This window comes from Phalaenopsis equestris, unplaced genomic scaffold, assembly GCF_001263595.1.
Source record: "Phalaenopsis equestris unplaced genomic scaffold, ASM126359v1 Scaffold000702, whole genome shotgun sequence".
Lineage (NCBI taxonomy): Eukaryota > Viridiplantae > Streptophyta > Magnoliopsida > Asparagales > Orchidaceae > Phalaenopsis > Phalaenopsis equestris.
This window is the reverse complement of record NW_018165142.1, coordinates 243935-268731: the sequence shown is the minus strand read 5'-3', so window position 1 is coordinate 268731 and position 24797 is coordinate 243935. Positions and strand designations below refer to the sequence as shown.

The following is a 24797-nucleotide window of genomic DNA, read 5'->3' as shown; positions in this document are numbered from 1 at the left end:
AATCATATGACTTATTTTTGTTTTTGTTGAATTTCCAACAATTTGATCATGATATGCCAAAAAAAAAAAAAAGGAGTTCAGGGTTTAAAATATTAGTGCTGTTTTTGTAAATAAACACAATTTTTTTGTTAGTTGCATAAATATTCCATTTTATTTTATTGACTTGCAATTTATTTTGAGTGATTGGATTAAATATACTTAAAATATAATATCATGAGAAAATTTATATTTAAAATATTATCCCCTGAATATTAATAAAATTTGAATTCTTACTTTTGTCTAGGGGTGCAAATGAGCCGAACACGAACGAACAGAGCTTCTGTTCGTGTTCGGTTCGTTTGAAATTTAGTTTACTTAAAATGAGCTCGTGTTCGAAATTGTTCATGAATATATTGTTCGTGTTCGTTTCTTAACAAATGAGCGAAACACGAGCGACGAGCCAGTTTGACATCTCTAATATTAATATATATAAATAATATATTATATTAATTATATAACTTATATTATATAAATATATAATATCTATATTAGTATATTACTAATATAGCATATTAATATATTATTATTATTATTAATTTATTATATATTATAATTTATAAAATTTAATTTTTTAAAATATCATAAATTATTTATATATAATTAATTTAAATTATTTTATATTTCGAACAATAACGATTCAAACACAAATGAACGTATCACTGTTCGTGTTTGGTTCGTTTAACTAACCGAATGAAAAAAAAAATTGTTCACGTTGATCTCGTTTACTTCTCGAACGAATCGAACACGAACTATTTGACGAACTAAACACGAACTATTTGCAAACAATGAGTTTTTTTGACTGTCATACTTTTGTCTTCTTTAAATTCTCAAATATAAATTTACAAGTTCAGTACTTTAATTTTGAAATTAAAAAAATATATGAAGAACTGAGGGGTATATGTAAATCTTATGATTATTTTGATTCATAGGAGTTGAGGGGTATATATGTAAATCTTCCCTATAAAAATCGCATCACTCTCGATTTTTCTTTAGTTGAAGCCTGAAGCAGCTTCTCAGACTCCGTAGCTCCGGGCTTCGGCGATTTCTTTTCCCTCGAAATTCCTAATGTCCGGCGATGCGATGCCGTGCTTTGAGTGGTTGCGGCAGCGAATCGAGTCCGACATATCACCTGACATCGCCTTTCTCTACGGGATCTCTTATTCCGCCCTCAACTTCGGTTCCGCTGCCGTTGTTCAGGTCTTTGCTTTCTCGCCACAGATTGTTTTCTCTTTCTAATTAGAATTTAGGTCTGCTTCAACTTTGAAACTGGCTTCTACATTGAAATTTTCTTTTGTATGACTGAACGAATGGAATTTTACTGATTTCAATATGAGAAGAACACTTAACGGCAGTTTCTTTTTCGTGTATAATGATTTTTTGAGGATATTTCTCAGTATCGTTCACCTCTTGTTAACCTAGAATTAATTGAGAATTTTAAGGGTGATCCTTGCATCGACATTGAATTTTGAATACTACTCAATTCTTGTGAACTTACATATCTAACACCTAAATTTTGTTTTTTACACTCATACCACCCAAATCTTTCACATCACATAAAAAATGCCACTGTTTAACTTTAAAAAGACAAAATACACCTTTTCAAGCATAATTAAGGCTCCATATAATCACATCAACAAGCCTTTATCTCACTAAGTGTGGTCGGCTACATAAATACTTTTTCTCCATTGTGTCATATTGATTGTTAGATTTTCATTTAATTCTAATAAATTATCATTTTTTATACAACATGCCTAGGTTTTTTTAGGTCTACCTCTACCTTTTTTAGGTCTACCTCTACCTTTGTTAACATAAGTTAAATTTAAAACATCTACTCTCCTAACTTGATCTTCAGTGATCGATGTTTAATGTGGCCAAATCATTAAAGATGACTTTCTCTAATCTTATCTACCACTGAAGCTAAACCAACCCTTTCACAAATATATTTGTTTCATATTTTGTCTCTAAGTGTAAAGCCATTCTTCCATCTATGCATTCGCATCATAGTAACACTTAACTTAGTTTTTTTCTTCTCTTTTATTGATCAAAATTCTGTGCCATAAAGCATTGTAGGTCTCACCACCATCTTTAAAAATTTTTCTTTAAGTCCAAGCCGTACTTTTCTATCACACAATATTCATTACTAAGGCGGTATGTATGTAAAAAATGAAGCTTAGGTGTTAGTCATGTAAATACATAGGAACTCAATGGTATTTATGTAATCTTCCAAAATAATATTGTAGATGGGTTCCTTCAAGTTACATCTATGGATACGGGAATGTTGAGTTATTTTGGTCATATTATTTGGGATCACATTTGCATAGTTGGACATGATTATAGTGAACAATGTATTGTGCTTGGCATTATAGCTTGACGCGGTAGGTAGTTTTTCAGTTATTATTTGTGACTTGCAAGCCATGCTAGAAAATGTTAGCTTGTTTTTCAAGGGTGAAAATTGATTAAAGATTTACATACGTGCTACTTAATTCCTATGTATTTACATATCTGACCCCTGAACATCAATTTTTACGTGCATGCCACCTTAACTATATATGAAAAGGTGTATGTCACTTTCTAAAAGTTAAAATGGTGGTATTTTTTATATGATATGAATGATTTGAGTGGTATAAATGTAGAAAACAAAATTTATGTGTTAGATATGTAAATGCATTGGAATTGGGTGGTATATATGTAAATTTCTCATTTAAACATGTCTAAACATATTAGACCAAGAATGAGATTGGCATTGTTTTGAAATTGGCTCAATATATTGGTTCATGTTGGTCTGGTTTTTATTTAAGCTTATTAAAAATGGTTTATTATAATAGTATTAAAGGAGTATATGTCATGACCTGGTTTGACAGCTTAGCATTAACTAAGTTAGGAACTGCTGTCGGACGATATTAACATTTCATTTACTTTTCACATACTTTCATAACTTTCAATTTATAAAAGAGTTACTTAGAAACCAAGAAATGCATTGCACATAAATCAAATCATCGAAAATTAACACCATTGTCTTTAATTAAAACATCTCAAATTAACACACAACAGTATATTATCGCTTTGAAATAAATAATACAATAACTAAAATCAGAACACACAACCTAATACCTATTAGCAACAGTCTTCTTTCTGTTAGGGCTGTCAAAAAGGCTCGTTGTTCGCGAACAATTCATGTTCGGCTCGCTTAGAAGCTAATGTTTGTGTTTGGCTGTTTCGTTAAGTTAACGAGCCGAACACGAACAACACGAACAACACGAACAAATATTTTTTCGCTCGTGTTCGGCTCGTTTTGGCTCGAAATACTACTAATCAATTATATATATATATATATATCTTTGATGAGTAGTATTTTTAAAAAAACTTAATTACTACAAGGCTATAAAGATTTATAATAAATTATAGTATTAATTAAGAAGATAGAATAAAAATTATTGTATTAGATTCAAATAATGTTTTACTATAAATAATAATTTTTAAATCTTACCATAATCCTTAACATCTTATGGCTACCTGATTAGGGTTGTCAAAAAGATTCTTTGTTCGTGAACGGCTCGTGTTCGGCTCGCTAAGCAAACGAGCAGAACACGAACACACTTTGGGAGCCCATATAAAAACGGAGCGGACCACGGGCTGAGCATGGCTCGCTCTTGTTCGGCTCGTTTACACCCCTACTTTCTGTAAACTAAATTTCTCATTACAGACATATCAATTTATAGTTTTTTTTGAAAGAAATAATTAAATTCAATAGTAAGTTTCCATCACTTAGTGAGAAATTACAATCTTTTTTATACATTAAATTAATATGCAAATACTACACATGAATTTCCCAAGAAAATGATTTTTTTTGATAAATCAAGCTGTAAACTTTCAGTTTTTTGAATTTAACCATTCTCATTTCAATTTAAGAATTTACTTGTTTTTAACATCTTTAAGAAGTCATATCAAGATTACTATTATACTCGAATGTATCCTCAAAATGTACCGAAGATATACCTTAATAATTTTTATATAATTTTTTTGTGCAGAGATACATCACATCTCTTGTTAGTACAATCTAGGGGTAATCCTGAATGACTTAAGCTTTTATATTTTATTTTCTTTAAATTACTTCATTTTAAAGACATTGAGTAATTGTTCTCTTTTTTCATTTCATTAAATTTTATTCATTTCAATAATTCTTAAGCTTACAACATACAGACAACATTGATATAATGATAAAATTGTTGTCTGAAGCATTTAGACAAGATTTTATCATATAAAACATCTATTTAATCTATATAAGAAAGTAATTACTCAAATTAGTGGCTCCCTATCTTCAGATCTTCTAGGTCTAAATATTCTTCAATCTTAATTGCTATTATAAATTAATATTTTATTAAATATTAATTTTAAATTAAGTAAATTAAACTTTAACTTTAACTAAAATATATCTTATTTTTCAAAGTAATTCACCATTTCGATCTTGAAATTGTATCTCCCTTACCTCATGTATTTTCTGCTTTCAAACATACTTATTATAAACTCTTAAATAATAAAACTTTATATATATATAATTCATTAATTACGCTATAATATAAGCCCAAATTTACCTTACTAAAATTTGCTTGGATCTAAACTTAAAAAGTAGTAGATAACTCACCTTAATTTTACTTGGCTTGGTTCGGTATCCCCTTATCTCGCATGCATGCTTATTCTCCTCTAGTAGGGCAGGAGTTCCTCTACCTTTACTCCTTTGCACAGTTGTTGCGCATGAAGCCACCTCCCTTTCTTTCGAGCGCTTGACTTCAACAGTGCACGACGAGCCGATTTCACCCCTCCTTCCTTTGGCTTGGTTTCAACACAATAATGACGTCACACTCGAGGCTCCTCCTCGAAGTCACGGTTCTTCCTCTTCCCTTGGCTAGGGTTTCCTCTTTCGACAACGCAAGAGTCAAAGCCTCCTACCCACATAAGTGGTAAATTTCTCCCTTCCTCTTTCCTCTTTTTCCCTCTTCTTCTCCTATATTGATCGACTACGACACACAACTTTTTCTTCTCACAGTCTCCCACTCTTGATCTCACTGCTCTCTCTCTCTCTCTCTCTCTCTTCTAGTCTGTTCGAATAAAATGATAACTTCTTTGACTCCTAAAGACGAAACCTTTGGGATACACTATTCAAATATTATTAATAATATTATTTATTTATTTATTATTTATAACTTACAGTTATTACAACACACCCCACTATGGACCACCGAGGAGCTCGACTGACAGTCAGGTTTGTAGTTTTTAAGGCAACCGAAAGGATTAGGTCATTAATATTGTAACAAGCCAAGCAATTTAGACGCTAAACAATTACCAATGTAATGACCAAATAGCCTCTATACAACATCCATATAAAGAGCATATCTTGTAATGAGGAAAGGCAGTATACATATATTAAATGAATATGAAATATTATTGAAACACTTTGCTTTCTTTAGGCTTCATTTCCCACTTCGTTCTTCTTCTTCAAACGTCTTCATTGCATCAGAGCTGCAACCTAACAACAAGGATCATGGATTTCACTTCTTCGGCATCACCACAAATCAACCATCAATCTACCACGTCTCAATTGCATGTAGGAGATAAACATATCAATACCTCTCAAATTTTTTGTCTCATATTGAAATATTAGCAGCCTTACCACTTACATATGAGAATTATCTTATATGAAAAGGTCAAACTCTCAAACTCTTTGCAGTTAATAGATTTGACACATTCCTAGACATCACAATCACATTCCCACCAAAATTTAAATCAAATGAAACTAAAACACAGGAAGAAAATCTAGACTATACCTAATGACAACTTATAGATCAGAACCTTGCTGCAATCATATGCTCAACCATATCCACAACCTTATCCACGTCGATAAAATTTATGACCTACATTCACAAAATACCTTAGCCATATGGGCTACATTTGAAAGGAGATTTCAATATGTCAACAGATTTTGAGTAATCCGATAAAAAATGAGCTCCAAAACATTACCATGGGCACCAACACCATGTCAAAATATCTCACCATAATCAAAGCTCTGGTATATATAGTTATAACAAGTTCCAAGATCGATAATGAAGATATATATATATATATATATATTCTTTTCATTTACACTAACCAATGCCTTCATGTTTCAGCCCTTCTGAGATGCAGGTTTTTGGAGGTTGCTTCGCCGGGTCCCTACCCTCGTGAAGTTGCTCTTCGACTTACAAGTTTTCTTACCTTGCTGTTTTTCTTATACATGTTCATTTTGGGTATACGTCATTTATTTGGGTATACGTTTTGGTTTGATACATGTATTTTTTGGGCTTATCTCCTTTTGGATACGCTTTTTGTCCTTTTTGGGTGGAGTTGTACTGAGGAAAACGGAAACCCTAGGATGCTTTGTTTTTATTTTATAGAGGGGATCCTGATTTTCTCAAAAATCTTTGTAATCACGTATTTTGAAATTAAAACGTAAGGAGCCAAGAGTTGCTCTTTCTATATATATATATATATATATAGAGAGAGAGGGGATCCTGATTTTCTCAAAAATCTTTGTAATCACGTATTTTGAAATTAAAACGTAAGGAGCCAAGAGTTGCTCTTTCTATATATATATATATATATATATAGAGGGGATCCTGATTTTCTCAAAAATCTTTGTAATCACATATTTTGAAATTAACACGTAAAGAGCCACGAGTTGCTCTTTCTAATATATATCTATATGTATGCATGCATGCATGCATGCATGCAACCTTACCACTCCTATGCTGCACTCTTCACTGTGTAGCAAGAGAAAGTGTTTAAGGTTGATGTGATTTGTACACATATGCATGCATGCATGCATGCATGTGTGTGTACAAATCCCATCACCCTTGAACACTTTTGCTACACAGTGAAGAGTGCAGCATAGCCATGGAACTGTTCAAACAATAACCCCAACACTTATAACCAAGAAAACCAAAGGATCTCAACAAACAAAAAAGTACTTCAACAAGCCCTTCACACAAAATTAGAAACCACACCCACACACGCAAACAATAAAACTAAATCAGTCATCACATGCCAAATATGCCATAAGATAGGTATCTCAACCACCCAATGTTGGCACAAAACAAATATACAGTACAAACTAGTATCAAATATCCACTTCACAACCCTTGATATAAACTAGTATCAAATATACAATTCACACACTTGCAACAAACACTACACAACCTATATAAACCCGGGTTCTGGATATGAGCATCTGCTCATCTCACACCACATATGGAGAACTTACGACAGCCATGAATAGTGAATAAGTCGTCGTCTTCAACAGGCAAAGAATCCACATAGCACGCACAATCAATGACATTCTTTCCTCCTCAAATAATAAGTTCACCCTATCACCTATTTTTCATGCCCAAAATTTCTCACATAACTTTTTCTCTATGTATAAACTAGCCCAAGACAACAACTGCCTCATTACCTTTGATGCTAATGGCTTTCAAATATAAGATATAGCAACCAAGAAAACATTACTCATAGGATCAGCTAAATGGAGGCTGTGACCTATCACTGCTCTCAACTCCACAAGTACTCCAGCAACCTAGCACCACTGTTTGGGGGCATCCTCACATCCGGGTCTCACTGCATCTTCAAGTCCAACTCACATCTCAAGATACATACAACACAACCTTCCTGTCAAGACCACTATCCAAAAAAAAAAAAAATAAAAAAAAAAAAAACACACACACACAAATTATGTTTCATACCTATTACTACTACATATGCATTATTATAATTATTACATTATGATGTATGAGGTCCTTTTACTGCCCCTCTATTCATGGATATAGATACTATGCATCTTTATAGATGCATTTTCCTGCTTTTGTTGGTTATTTCTAACGCAAAATAAATCTGAGACCTCACCATATTTCATAAACTTACACAGGCTAATCACAAAATACGATCCACAAATAAAATACCTTAGAACAGAGGGTCTACAAAACAACCTCCAATGCCATGGCATCCAACATGGCGTCCAATAGCAGTTCAACCGTCCACTCACACCAGAATAAAATGGTCTAGTTGAATGCAAACACAGACACCTCGTGGACACAACCAATAATGCTAAACACAACAAACCTTCCCCCACATTCCTGGATAGATGCTCCACTAACTGCCACATACCTCATCAACGTGCAATCGTCTACCACCACCGACTCTCAATCCCCATATCAACTACTCAACAATAAAAAATCCAATTATGATAACCTACAATCTTTGGTTGTGCATGCTTTCCATGGCAACACCCAACACTCAACATAAATTTACACCAAGGGCACAAATTTGCATATTCCTAAGATATAGTTAGCAATATAAAGGATACAAACAACCTGACACTTAAAACAATTGACTTATCATTTCAGTACATGTCACTTTTATAGTAACAACTTTTCCTTACAAACACCCACCAACAAACATGACACAAGGAAACAATCCTATTGAAACCCCACCCAATCTAATAGTTCCCATCTCCAAAATACCTCAAACTCACTCATAAGTCAAACTCCAAACTCACCCGCCACATCCTATAGTACACATACAATCAGCATATACCAAACTCAAATAGCACCCACACCAGACAACTTAACAATATCACCACCTCCCTTCCCCAACCACCAACAACATAAATAACATCACATAGTAGCCAAACTTCAAATAGGGAAGCTAAAACCTAAGCAATTCTGGAATCTTCATCACACAATTATTCCCTTCGATCGCACAACATTCAATCATGCAGTCAAATAACTACAATGGAAAATGCAATGTCAACTGAATTCATGGCATTAAAAAAACAAGGCACTTGGACCCTGGTATTACCCCCAAAAAATCAACACCTACTAGGCAGCATGTGGACATTTAAAATAAAATATCACATAGATGGATCTATAGTCAAACACAAAGAAAGATTGGTAGCATAAATATTCTTGCAACAACGAATTAACAACAATGAAGCCTTCAACTTAGTAGTAAAATTTCCAACCATCAGAATGCTTCTTTCCATCGCAACAACAAACAAAATGCCAATAAAGCAGCTGGATGTCTCAAATTTCTTCCTCCATGTCAAGCTCAAAGACATGGTTTACATGTCCCAGCTTCTAGGGTCACAGGCATGCAATATCCACACTATTTATGCAAACTAGAGAAGGTTATCTATGGATTCAAACAAGCGTCTTGATAGTGGTACTCCACTTTCTGCAAGTTTTTCTACAACCAACATTTCATACTCAACACGATAGACCCCTACCTACTTGATACCACAATATCACAAGAATCTACCTACTTGTATATCTAGATGATATAATCATAACAGAAAACTCCACATCAACCATCTCCTCATACACAAACTCATCACCCAGTTCAACCTAAAACAACTTGGACCTATTACCCACTTTTTAGGCTCACAAGTCCAATATACTCTCATTGGCTACTTTCTCCATCAAATAAAATACCTCACAGACCTCCTTAAATTAGCTTATATGCTTCAATTCAAACCAATCCTAACACCATTGCCATCACAATACCACAAAACTATCACCACAAACACGTGAATATCAGACCCACAACAATTCTGACAACTACTTTACAATACCATACTAACCTGATTAGAAATCACTTTCGTAGTGAATCTACTCAGCCAACATATGCACAACCCACACCTAGAACACATTGAACACCTCAGAAGACTTCTTAGATACTTAAAAGGCACATTGCACCATGGAATCCCAATAACAACAGGAAATCTACAGCTATAAGCACATGCAGAGAAGGATGAAATCTACCAAAAGGTTATATGTTTATTTGGGACCCAATCTTGTTTTATGGTAAGAGGCAAGTAACAGTAACAAGATCATCTATAGAGGCCAAACACAAGACACTAGCATCAACCATCACATATGCCTTGTGGCTATGACGTCTGCTACCAGAACTCACAAATACAAGATCACCAACAACTACTATATATAGCAACAACACCTTGACAGTAGCCCTATCACACAACCCTATTTTTCAGGCAAGACAAAACACATTGAAGTGGACTATCATTTTATCGGGGATCATCTCAAGCAAACAAAAATCAACCATCTCCACATCTTGACTCAAGACCAAATCACAGGCATCCTCACCAAATCCCTGCCAACTGCTTGACATCAACTCCTAACCAACAAGATGACTGTCCAAGCCCTAGACCATCATCTTGAAAGGGAGTAAATGAGCATAACTAACAACAATTGTGTATGGACCATCGAGGAGCTCACCCACAACAAGAGCTGTGGTCCCGAAGGCAACCAAAATGATTAGGGCATCGACGTTGTAACAAACCCAACAACTTATATGCCAAACAGTTACCAATATAATGACCAAATAGCCCCTATAAAACTCCTATATAAAGAACAAACCATGAATCAGAAAAAGTAATATAGATATTAAATGAAAACAAAATGCCACCGAAACACTATGCTTTTTTCGGGCTTCATCTCCCTCTTCTTCCTTCTTCAAACATCTTCAAGTATACTTAAACCACTATGTTTAAGAACGACTTATATTCTTTTTCAATTTATTTATCATTCATATTTATCCCATATGCTGTTTGAAACAAATTTATTAATCCCATATATTGTTTTCCCTTTTAGTCTGTAAGTTCTGTGAAAACCTTTTTCTTTTTTATTTGAAACTGACCCATGATACATCTATCGATAGGCAGATATATGGAATGAAGTATTTTTCAACATGTAACCATTATGCTACTATCTGCAGATTTGTTCATCTGCTGCTGAAGAAAATGCAATTAGGTAATTTTGATTTCCGCCCTTAAACAGTTTTATCTTAAGGCATTTACATACATAACACACAATTCTATTGTATTTACATATCTCACACCTAAACTTTCATATTTACACACATAGCACTCCAATGTTTAATATCACATAAAAAACAGAACTGACACCACTTCTTAAAAAGAAAATGCACATTTTCATACATATGTTCAAAGCACCAAAGTGCTATGTATGTAAATATACAAGCTTAGATTTGAGGTATTTAAATGCTTGAGAATTGTGTGCTACCTATTTAAATTTCCCTTGATATAAATAATTTCATCATTTATACCTCATACTACTTGCTCTGTTTGGCATTTTTATGATTGTAGCGAGGATTTGTCTGCTCAATTTGTTATTGTGCAATTACCTGACCACCATAACAGGTGCATAAAAAAATGCGTAAGCACTCTTTGGTTTTCTTTTGTGTTTATTTCAATGCGAAAAGTATGAATATTTAATTAGGCAATTGGTTTCTTCACCCTTTGTTCGGTTCACATTTTTCTGGAATACAGTGTGGATGAAAATGCACAGCATCAAGATGCTAAGGATTCATCAAAAAACAGTTTTAGTTGTGTGAATCTTCAAAGCTCTTCCATAAATTCTTCTGAAAAATTCTTACGCCTTAAGATACTTTCTGTTTTGTCTCCTCACGCGATTTCCTGTCGAAATTCCTACTCCGCAATCAAAGATCTTGTCTTGAAATATTTATCAGAATCAACCGAAGATTATGTGGTCTCATCGCTAAATTCCTTTGTGGAAGGAGAATCGGCTGATCGGTACAGCATAAATTTTCTAAAATTAGTTGGATTTCCTTCATTTGCTGGAAGTCCTTTTCAACGTTGCTTGAGACACCCAAATATCTCACCCTTATTGGGTGTAATTAATGCTTCTGGTTATGATTATTTGTTGCATCCAAAAGCTTCTTTTACTCTGGAAAACATTCTTCATTTCAGCCCAAATTGTTTGAGATCAGATTGGCAAATTCGATTTTTGATTTACCAGATGTTCTCAGCTTTGACTTACATTCATGATTTAGGAATTCCGCATGGTAACTTATGCCCTTCAAGCATTCTGCTCTCTGATTCATTGTGGGTTTGGTTGAGTTTGGCTGATATGTCAATTATGAAGCACAGAATTAGCGAAAATGGTCAAATTTCATCCTTGTCAGACCCAAATCATCACATCAATTGTTTTTCCTGTCAAGCAATTCATTCCAATGCACAACTCTCAGCGCCGATCAACTGGCACTCAATTTTCTTGAAATGGTGGAAAGGTGAGTTGAGCAATTATGAATACCTTCTTGTTTTGAATAAATTAGCTGGGAGAAGGTGGGGCGACCACACTTTCCATACCGTCATGCCATGGGTAATCGATTTTACCATAAAACCTGATGAAAAATCTGATTTTGGCTGGAGAGACTTGAAGAAAAGTAAGTGGAGGCTGGCAAAAGGCGACGAACAATTGGATTTCACTTATTCTACATCAGAAATTCCTCATCATGTCTCCGACGAATGTCTTTCAGAGTTAGCTGTTTGCAGCTATAAAGCTCGAAGGTTACCTCTGAACATTCTTCGTTCGGCCGTCCGCTCGGTTTATGAACCGAACGAGTATCCGTCGAACATGCAGAGACTCTACCAATGGACTCCAGATGAGTCCATCCCTGAGTTCTACAGTGATCCTCGTATTTTTTCTTCAATTCATTCCGAAATGAGTGATTTAGCTGTCCCCTCTTGGTCTTCATCTCCTGAAGAATTTATTTTCGAGCATCGAAAAGCTTTGGAAAGTGATCATGTATCGAGTCAACTTCATCATTGGATCGATATAACCTTTGGTTATAAGCTTTCTGGCGAAGCATCTATTGAAGCAAAGAATGTGATGCTTCCTGTAGCTGATATATCAGTGCCAAGATCAATGGGACGTCGACAACTCTTTACCCGGCCGCATCCTATGCGGCGTAATGTGAAATATCGTTCAGATTATACAAGCCGCAACAAAGCTAATTATAACCTTACAGCTTCTGAATTTCTGGAAAATTTAGAGGAGGCAATTTCATTTTGTGATTCAGCACGACACCTAAATCCAGTATATAGTTATGATAAAAATTTGCTTGGAAAGTTTCGTGTTTTAGATTTTCCACAGGGTATTCATCTAAATGTCGATAATGGCAAGTCTAATGGTGATGATAATGCTGATGACAAAGCTATTTTCAATAATGTTTATTGGAATATGGATTATTTAGAGGCAGCGGGAAGTTCTTCGGTTTCTTTTCCTTTTGGTTTGGGCCATCTTCTTGTCTTTTTAGAGGGTGATGATAATGGGTCTACCAGCTTTCAGGAGTTGTTGCGTTGGAGGCATTTATCATCTCCTTCGAGAGGTTATTCTGAAGATCTTGCTGGGGATGTATTTTCGATTGGGTGTATAATGGCTGAGCTCTATTTGAGAAAGCCATTGTTTGATCCCGTCTCCTTATGCGAATACAAAGAAAATGGGGTGTTACCTGGAAGTATGCAGGAGCTTCCCCCTTGCGTTGCAGTTTTGGTTGAAGCAGCTATTCAAAGGGATTGGAAAAGGTATTTTTTTCAGTTCATCCACTTTTTCTTGGAAAATGTTGAAAAGATGAGTTTTATGGAGACGTTAATACTAGTAGATAAAAGGGGCATTTACATACATTGCACACAATTCTTATGTATTTGCACATCTCACACTTAAACTTTTATATTTACACATACAACATTTAAATCTTTAATATCACTTAAAAAATCGCACTATTATCATGTATAGGATTAAAGCATCAAAGTGCTATGTAAGTTAATTTGAAAGTTTAAATGCATAAGACTGGTGTGCTAGGTATGCAAATTTTTTATTTTTGGGAAATTTGAGCTCAAAGGGTAATATGTGATTTAGCAGTGGGAAATTAAACGCTCAGCCATTAATCATTATGTAAATTTCCTTGGTTAAAATTGTTTTCACATATCAATGTCTATATTTTTTCTTGAACAAGCATTTGCCACCATAATTGAAAAAAATAGGGTCTCTATCTACTGTCAACTTTCATTACTGCATTATACTTTGTAAATCCTTGCTTGTGAAAGTTTGAGAATTTTATGAAGTATTTTGCCTTTCAACCATCAATCTAGGGTTTACTAATGCAAACTTAGACTGGCTATGCAGATAAATAAAATAAAATAGTAAAACTGCAGTCACCCAACTCTTAATTAGAGCAAAGTTTAGATCCTTTTTAATACAAACGAGATAAAAAAAAAGTGAAAATCGCTCTAATTCCTAATTTATTGTTCTTCTAAAGTTTGAAATTTATTAAGAAGTATGAGTACGAAGTAAAATCACATAACATTTTGGAGTCACACTGCGAAAAGGAAGACTAAATAAGGATATGAGTCGGCAATTAAAAGACATATGCCTCACAACACTGCAAGAAAAATCTTTCCTTTAAATTTATTGTTAACTTGGTTTTACATTTGATGAATTTATATCTGACTGCTCATAAATTTGAGAGAAAAATTGAAATTATATTAATCAAATATTTCAACTTACATGGACTAGGGCCCTTATTTATAACCCCAAACAACTTAAAGTTAGTAGTTTTTCGAAATTCTCAAGATCTTGATAAAATTACAAAAGTCCACAATTAACTTTAGAATACAGGATTTAAAATAGCTTTGTCGGACAATTTGGTGAGAGCCGCATTAACTTGCTTTTAGTATAAGCAGGATTGTGAAACAACAAAGGAGTCTAAATGCCTATAAAATGCATCTCATTCTCAACTAGAAAGTATGGAAACTAAACTTCAAAACTTATAATGTTTGTGTGATTCTCAAAGCTCGCATTTTACATTTCTAAAAGTATATACTTTCAAATTTTCATCAAGTTTCTAGCAATATTTACATAGCACATAATACTTATGTATTTATATATCTCACACGTAATCTTTCATCTTTTCACACGTACCACTCAAATCTTGAATATAACAACATCAACAAGCTTTATCCCACTAAGTGGTGTCGGCTACATGAATCATTTTTCTCCAGTGCGTCCTATTAAGTGTGATATTTTCATTTAATTATAGTAGATTATCGTTTTGTATGCAATATACTCAAGGTTTTTTAGCTCCACCTCTATTTTTCTTAACACAAGTCGAATCTAAAACATCTACTCTCCTAACAGGCGTTTATTGTGGCCAAATCATCTAAGACGACTTTATCTAATCTTGTCCGTCATTGAAGCTACACCAACCCTATCACAAATATATTCATTTCGCATTTTGTCTCTATGTGTCAAGCCACTCATCCACCCAGACATTCTCATCTCAACAACACTGACCTTTGTTTTATGCTTCTCTTTTAAAGGCTAACATTCTGTGCTATAGAGTATTGTAGGTCTCACACCATCTCATAAAATTCTCCTTTAAGTCTAAATGATACTTTTCTATCACACAATAGGCATGATGCATTCCTCCACTTCAGTCAACCAACTTGAATTATACTAGTAAAATCCCCACCATATGACCTTCACTTTCAACAATAGACCCGTGATATCTAAAACAATCATACCTTTTAATGATTTGATCAGTCATAGTTATAGCTCTGCCACTAGAGTTACTATTACTAAAATTACATTTCATATATTCAGTTTTAGGCCTACTCATACGAAGGCCTTTAGACTCCATTGTAGACTTCCATAATTCAAGTTTTTCCTAAACTCTTTCTTTAGTCTTATTCCCAAGAAGGATATCATCGGCAAAAAGCATACACCAAGGTACATCCTCTTGTAAATTCTCTTGTAAAAGCATCCATAACTAAAGCAAAAAATATGAGCTTAAAGTCGATCTCTGATGTAATCCAATTGAAATAGAAAAATACTTGGTTATTCATCCTTTTTTTCGAACACAAGTAACAGCTCTAGCATACATATGCTTAATGACTTAAATATAAGTCATATCAACACTTTTTTTCTCTAGAACTCTCCAAAGGACTTCTCTTGGAATCAGATAGAAAGCTTTTTTTAAATCAATAAAAATCATATGTAGATCCTCCTTATTCTCTATGTACTTCTCTACCAGGCCTCTCAATAAATGTATAGCTTCCATAGTAGACATTCCCTACATAAATCTGAACTGATTATGAGAAATCTTTGTATCACATCTTAACCTATGCCCAATTACACTCTCTCATAATTTTAATGTATGACATATCAACTTAATTCCTCTTTAATTTGCACACTCTTGTGCATCCTTATTATTCTTATAAATGGGGACCAAAATACTCATTCTCTAACGCTCAGACATCTTTTTAGTTCTTAAAGTAATATTAAAGAGTTTAGTAAGCTAAGAAACTCCCAAATCTCTTAAATATTTCACACTTCATTTAGGATATCATTATGTCCTATTGATTTTCCACCCATAGTTTTCTTTAAAGTATCCTCAACTTTTTCTTACAAATACGATGATAAAAATAAAATATTTTATTAATTTTAATGATGTTGATATCTCTAAGGTCGATCGTATATTCAGAAACTTCATTGAAAGGTTTATCAAAATATCTCATCTACCTATTTTGAATATCATCTTCTAAGAAAATTACATTTTGATTTTCATCTTTAATATACTTCACTTTAATTAAATCTTTACTTTTCTCTTTTCTTTGTTTGGCTTGTTTATACATACATTTTCACCATTTTTACTCTTTAATTTATTTTAAAGATCACTAAAAATAAAATTTTTAGCGTCATAAATTATTCTTTTAGACACCCTTCGGGTCACATTATATTTTTTCCAGTTTTCTAAGCTTTTACATTTAAATTAATTTTTATAACACAACTTCTTTTATTTTATCTTTTCTCGCACATTAATAGTGTGTTATTTTATCCCACATAGAATTCGCTTCTTCATGTACATCGTAAATCTTGAAATCTTAAAGTTTACTCATAAAAATAATTTTATTGTATTGTTTAGGTGCCCCTATTTAATTCTATGATAATATTTTATTGTATTCTTTATCTTATAACTCTTCATCTTAAAATTCAGAATTAATAATCTTGAATACTTAAATTTTTACTTGGAATGACCTTTCAATCTTTATACTCTTGACAATCTTTTTCTCTCATAAGAAAATAATCAATTTGTGTTCTATATAATCCATTTTTATAAGTAATATTATACACATCTCTTTTCTTAAATAAATTATTAGCAATAACAAAATCATACAAGGCAAAACTTAATATGGTTCTACATTCTTCATTAGTTACTCCAAAACCGTAATAACCATGAATACTTTTAAAATCTTTCACCACTCTACCAACATGTCAATTTAAATCTTCTCTAATAATTTTTTTCTTCTTCAAGAGGTGTCATTTGTATTAATTCTTCCAAGTCATTCTAGAATTTTTTATTTGAACTTATATCTGGACCTACTTGAGGAGCATAAACACTTGTAACATTGAAAATCTTAATATCAATAACAAAATTTAGAGCTATAATTCTATCTCTAATTTTATTAATTTTTATTACATTATCTTTCAAACTCTTATCTATAATCACACCTACACCATTTCTAGTGCAACTTCTACTTAAATAATAAAGTTTAAACCTTAAGCTATTAATCTCCTTAGTCTTCTTTTCAGCCCATTTAGTTTCTTGAATACATAAGATATTTACTTTTCTATGAATCACAATATTAACTAATTTTATTAATTTACTTGTTAGAGTACCTATATTCTATGATATTATTCTAATATTAGTTTCATGGACTTACTTATTTACCCGCATTTATCCGTAATGTGAAAATATTTGCTTATTTGACATTACACCTAGTTGTGGTGCAGCGATAACTGCACACTTTTCACTGTATTCAGGTCATACAGCGCGTCACTTTCAGGGGACGCTCTAACATTTACATAAGGATTTAAATGATCAATGTAATGATTTTTCGATAAATTTTACGTTAGTTGTCGACTATCTAACGCAACCATCTACTCAAATCTTTAATATCACATAAAAAATAGCATTGTTATACTTTTTAAAAGTCAAATATACCTTATCATGCATGAGCTTAAAGCACCAAAATGTTGTTTTGTAAATTGCTAAGTTTAGGTATGAGATATGTTAATGTTGTGATTGTGGAGCCTGCAACACCCAAGCCAAACAGAGAACTCTTGGGCGCTCCTTGTAGGGAGGGGTGGGGGGGCGGTTTTGCGCCCATATTTGTTAGGGGCAATTATTTCTTATCTGAGAGACGGGTGTTTTTTCGCCCAGTCCGAGTGCCTCTGTGTCTGGTGCAGTTACTTCGCTTTTTGGGTTCTTAAAACAATTTTGAGCGGCGTAATAATGGGCGAGGTATAGGTCTTCCTTAAGTATTCTTCAACAAGCTCCTGGTGAAGGAGATAAAAGTTGGAAATGAGGATTTCTATGATCTCGGAGTGTGTTGTTCGCATCGAATTGGAGAAGGAAGACTGTGGAATGCGAGTCCTGTAAGTTTCCTTGTGTGTGGAGAGGAAACTAGTGTGAGTCCTTGTTGACCTCATTTTGAGTTTATTTCGCATCTCCTTAGATCCTATGATATAGTTCTAATGTTTCCTATCGGCTATCTTAGAGGACTAGAGCCGGGACCCACCCCCTTTTAGAAAACTTGAATCACTTCCTGATTCTCTTATGGTGCCTCTCCTGGGTGGTCTCAAACCATCATCATTTGGTCGAGTGGTTAAGGACCAACATTTGGAGGCCCAAAGAGAATTCTCAATAGGATCTCAAGCTCTAGGGAAACCCCTTTAAGACTTTATCAACACAATCACACACACAAAATACACAAAATTCACAAAGTTGCGCAAAGTCAGACTAAAATTAAACTTAAACAGGGTGAAAAATGTGAACTTGTCTAGACGACCCCTGATGACGAAATGGACTGCGTCTGTGCGTCTGGGACATCGATTTTAGCTAGGGAAGACATCCATATTGCCATAATTCCGCACACGAGCAAATCACACGCAAATCGATGAATTCATCCGAACGACCTCAGATGACAAAACGGACTGCGCCGACACGTTTGAAGCGTCAATTTTACCCAGGAAGGATACTCACTTTGCTAGGGTTCTGAGCACGAATAAATCACACGTTAATTAATATACTTAAATAATATAATATAATAAAATAAAATAATAAAAATAAAAATAAATCTTTATTTTAAACCTTATTTCACCTAGACCGCACTAGCCCCCTTCCTTCTTCCCAGTCGTGGCTCGATTGAAGCCTGGCTCGCCCCCCTCGTGCCCTAGCTCCCGCGATCAAGCGCACCCGAGGCCGCCCGGGCGAAGCCCTAGCTCCCGCGTCTCCTCTGTCATTTGCGAACAGGCTCTCCCTCATCTACTCGTTTTGTTGAGCACAAGATGGCCCGCCTTCCTCTTCTCCCACTCGCGGCTCGCCCTCTCGATCCCCACACGACCAAGCAGCTCCTCCAGTCGCGAGCTCCCACCTGTCTGACCCTTCCTCTCCCCTACGCAACATTTCCTCCTACCAAAATGCGATCTTTCCTCTCCCGATACCTCATTCGACCATCTCACTGTGGTAGGTAAGACATTTTTCTCTCCCTCATTGACTATAAAAAAAATCCATTTGAGGGGTTCTGAGTTAGCCGAAAATTCAAATGGAGGGAGGAAGTGCTGCCAAAATTCTGTCTTGCTTGATATACTTAATTGTTTGCTCGGTATTCTTGTTTAGTTCTTCGGTCTTCTTGATGGGCGGCTCGATTTATTTTTGCATAACCACATATTTGGCTACCAAGGTATTATCTTCTTGCTGCAGTTGTTGGAGATTCTTGTTTTGCTACTTATATGGAAGTTCTATCATGAAATTTAGTCCAGTGATTGTGAGTTCATGCTGCGATTCATGCAGACTTGAGTATACATTTAAATGAAGACTTGATAATTTTTTTTTCTACTTTCTTAATACCTTCATATTCTGAGGTTAATTATTTCTCCCAACACATTTTTTTAGCCTCTTATGACATATCTTATGATATCTTGCTATTTTAAAAGTTTGAGTCGAACACATGTGGCTTTAGAATCGGATGTTAGATTAAAGACAACTTTGTGAGAAATGTCATACCTTTCTTCTTTAATCTATTAGTTTCATTTTGGGTGCTTAAAACATGCATCTTTGCGAAGTACATGTGCATGAATGTGTTACTCTCGTTCCATTAAATCCTAAATGCGTGGTTCATCTGCTAAATGTGAAAGTTTTAGATGTTCTATTTGAAAAACTTGGAGAGTCGCAAAGTACATTTGCAAAATCTAAAATTCTTCATGTCCTATTTGGAAAGTTTGGAGAAATGTTGTGCTTTATTTATTTTTTTATAAAATCTGAAGTCTTTAGATGTTCTATTTGGAAAATTTGGAGAATTTCAAAACTTTACATTTGCAAAATCTGAAAATTTTTCTATTTGGAAAGTTTGGTCACTTAAATATCAAATGTTGAGCATGCGTGGTATGGTGGTGGCCATTTTTCACTTGTTTGCTTTTCCTTTCTTAAGTTATGGAAGAGACACTTATGAAATGCTACTTGATATCCACTATTGTTGGCTTGGAATAGGTTCAGGAGCTTTTCTTCGCTCCCCATCTTATTGATTTTTTGTAAGAAATACGAGCTTTGTTTTTTTTGGAGGGGTTCGAAGGCCATTGAATTCCTATTTGTTTGCATATTTGACATCGAAGCTTTACCTTTTATACTTACGAGAAACAAATTCTCATTTCTTTTATTGGTGTCTTGTCCTTGGTTGTATGCATTAGTTGCAAGTTATAGTTTAGTGGCTACAGTTTGATATGGGCATGTTTTCTTATTAGAGAGTTTGATGCAAAAGATAAAACAATAGTGAGACAAACCTGTGAGATTTATCTTAGGAAAATTTACTTGCATACAACCCAGTTCTTTTATATTTACATATCTAATACCCAAATTTCAATTCTCACATATGTGTTTATTTTACCTATGCATGCAATCGTGTTATGTCTTTTGGACTATCAAAAATGTTAGGTGGCTCATTTGCAAAATCTGAAACACTTGGGTGGCGTATTTGCAAAATCTGAAATATTTGGGTGACATATTTGCAAAATCTGAAACATTTTATTTGCAAAATCTCTTGGGTGGCGTATTTGCAAAATCTGAAATATTTGGGTGACATATTTGCAAAATCTGAAATATTTGGGTGACATATTTGCAAAATCTGAAACATTTGAGTAGCGTATTTGCAAAATTTGAAAAATCTGAAATATTTGGGGGACACATTTGCAAAATCTGAAACATTTGGGTGACATATTTGCAAAATCTAAAATATTTAGGTGACACATTTGAAAAATCTGAAAACTTTGGGAGCTTTATTTTTCTCTCTACTTGCTCTTTAGTTGAATAATTTTGAAGCATGATTAAGACCACATTCTAGTTTACATTTTGACAAGTTTGGAAAGTTGCGATGTCTCACTTTTACAAAAATCTGAAAGTTTACATGCTACATTTGCAAAGCTTGGAAAGTTTATAAATGCTTTGGTGTTATACTCGTGTGAAAATCTGAGATGTTGTATATTATCTTTGCAAATGTTTATGGCTTTGGTGCTTTACATTTACAAAAGTTGAAACTTCTCATATTCAATTTAGAAGATTTGGAAGACGGCAATGCTTTACTTTTAGACTTTAAGAGTTTTCTTTGGAGAATTAGGAAAGTCTCAATGCTTTACTTTTGCAAAACTTGAAAGCTTTAAGTGCTTTATTTAGAAAACTTGGAGGACTTTCCGGGTCATTTTGATTTTTGAAGATTTGAAAGGCTTTGGAGCATTTTAAAAATACGTCTTTTGGGTTGATTCAGGTTGCAGTTTTACCCTGTTTAAGAGGGGTTTTGTTGCCTGTTTAATAGGGGTTTTGTTGGTTGTTTTTAAGATGTTTTTGGCACTGATCTGGGCTGCTGTTTTTGCCCTATCTTAGTGATATGTTTGGGTTGCATCTTGAAGCTCTCTTTAGTAATGTTTGAGCTACATTTTGAAGCTTTATTTGTTAAAGTTTAAATTGTATTTTGATGCCTTATTCGTTATTTTGAAGCTTTATTCGTTAAGGTTTAAGTTACATTTTGAGGCTTTTATACATCGATTTGGGCACTTTTAAGTGCTCATTTTTTTTAGGCTTTTAAGCACCTTTTGCGACTGATTCGATCATTATTTTTGAAAGAATTTAAACGTTTTAGGCCGATTCACTTGTCGTTTTGCCCATTTCTTAACTTGTTTGTTTTTAGAAGTGGGTCGGTCTCTTTCATCATTGATTTGTTTATAACGGTTAAGTTAAAAATGAGAATTTCTGATTTAGTTATTTTTAGGATTGATTATCGCCTTAAAAAATAAAAAAAAATGGGAAGAAAATTAAAAAAAAAATGATATTTAGTCTGTTGAGATGATTGAAACCTAAAGGAGAAATAGAGTAACAAATCATTTACCATTCTTTTTCATAAGAAGAATAAAATTGTAATTGTGAGAATTATTGAGAATTGGGAGAAAGTAAGAGTTTAAATGATTTAAGAATTAGGGGCATGAATTGAGGGATTAATATATTATCAATTAGGACCCCTAAGCATTGGATAGACTTAAGCCTAATTGTTTTAATTAGGATTGAAGTAAATTTCACGAACCTTTTTGCTAAAATTATAGGTTTACCCTCTAGGTCTTAAGAGCTTGATAGTGAGCTAAGTTTGATCTAAAGATGTTCGAGGATTAGTTAGAAAACATGTAATTGAAGATAAACACTTAAAACACTTCAGATTCAAGTTAAAGTATAGACTTCCTAGATTTTAAGAGTACACCCTAGGTGAGAGTTTATCTACCTAATTTTCAATTGAACATTGAAACTAGACACCTGACCTAATTTATTAGTTAGTTAAAACAATAGACAAGGTATGCACTAGGTTGTGGTTTATGTCTGATTTAATTAATCTAAATATTGAATTCTCATCATAACTTGACCTAAAATGAAACTCAATGCTCCGGGATTTGAGCTTAAATCTTACACTCAAATACTCCTGGCAATTGGGGACATTCCCAATGTCACATATAAATCTCCCACCCTTGGTCCTTTATATGTGACATTGTGTTTTGTTTTATTTATTTATTTTTTCAACGATTTTAATTTTCCTCAGGGTTTTCCACGTGCTACTCCATTTCTTCTGTTATACAAAAACCTGCTAGCTGAATTTCTCTATTATACTGTTAACTGCGACGCTAATCTCATATACAAGTGCATCAATAACAAGAAAAATCAGGTACCCAAAGTTTACAGTACATTTATAGCACTTTACTGCATTTTCTTATACTATTTTTATTTACAATATTTTATACTGTTTTCATTTACTGTTCTTCTTTATACCATAGTTTGTTTATGCATGCTTTAAGTTAACTACAAAACCTCTAGGATATAGTCTGGTTTAGGAGATATACAACAGTAAGTCACCAAATAACAATATTGCACATTCACATATAAGACACTAAACTTGAAACTACTACTACATGAGACATGGAGCAAGTCTTCGTGGGCAACACAACCAGGATATAGCGGACAGAGGATGACGATCTACAAAAGTACAATAAATTCACGACAACAAAACATTTTTCTTAGTTTAAATAACAATTCATAAGACTTCGAGGTAGTTTGTTTAGCGCAACGTGAATCTTCACATGTTAATATTAGGCTTTTGTACAACTCTGTTGTGCAATTATAAATCATAACACTTTTAGGATTCCGATGTTACCGTACGGTACGGTGTAAATCATTCTATCTTTCTAGGCTATTTGCACGATCATATATCGTGCGAATGTAAGTCCTAAATTTTAAAAATAAATTGCAGGATTAAACATTGAACAACATCATTTCAAAGACATAAAGCCAAATAATAAGATAGTTGGGAGATCACCGGGGTTCTCCTTGAATTCGTGATATCCCCTACTTTTCATTCCTTTGGATTCCTTAAAATAAGTGTTTCTGTTTGAGCCGATCTGTATGAGCCGTTCTCATTTGATTTTCCCGTGTCCAATCTTGAAAACCGAAACTTTGAAATCTTGAAGTAAAAAATTTCTTGAAGCATAACCATTGATCTTAATCGAGAGTTTTCTTAAGTGACTGTTGACCTTATTTTTGTGAGGTCTTAGTCTCCTACTCCCAGAACCCATAATCTAGCCTTAGGAGTTCCTGGTTGACCATCCTAGCGGACTAGTAATGGAGCCAACTCGCATGAGTGGTTCCAAGCACTCAACTTCTAATTGCAAGGGCTAAGGACCAACATGTAGAGGGCCTGAAAATGAGTTCCTATAGGATCAAACAGCCTTAGGCGAACCCTTTGTGACTCGATTACTCGCGAACGCTGCAATTCACGTATTCACTGCACCACACACGACTTTGACCTGAATTGACTTGCCAGCCTGCAAACTCGTCTGAACGACCCCGGATGACAAACCAGACTGCACCGACGCGTCCGGAACGTCAACTTTAGCTAGGAAGGACACCCATATTGGTAGGGTTACACGCGCGCACAAATGACACGAAGATTGATGCACGTTTTTTTTAACGGGACACGGGCCCGGACTCAACCCAGGTTCAACTCAGGTTCGATTTAGACTGGACTCAAGCCTGAACAAGAGTTAAGTAATTTGAATTTCGAATTTCAAATTTCAGATGAAATATTTAATTCACCATTAAATATTTCCATTTAAGCTGGCTGTCTGAAAGGAAGTCTTTCAATTCCCTGTTAATGTAACGACTCCTTGATTAATTCGGCCCGCTCCTATTCTAAAAAAAAAACGTCGGCTTCTTCCTCGAGAGCGGGAGACACCAATCCACTCAATCCT

At 34.2% G+C, this 24797-nt stretch overlaps 1 protein-coding gene across 3 annotated transcripts in view; it reads left to right on the top strand.

The window, feature by feature from the left end:
- The first annotated feature begins 1035 nt into the window (after window positions 1-1035).
- Window positions 1036-24797, top strand: part of LOC110030325 (protein GFS12) — a 31839-nt gene continuing 8077 nt past the window's right edge. For all 3 annotated transcript variants that reach the window (XM_020732992.1, XM_020732993.1, XM_020732994.1), the window contains exons 1-2: window positions 1036-1236; window positions 11432-13489. In XM_020732992.1, coding sequence (XP_020588651.1) covers window positions 1115-1236; window positions 11432-13489 — 2180 coding nt within the window. In that variant the 5' untranslated portion in view covers window positions 1036-1114. The remainder of the gene's footprint in view (window positions 1237-11431; window positions 13490-24797) is intronic.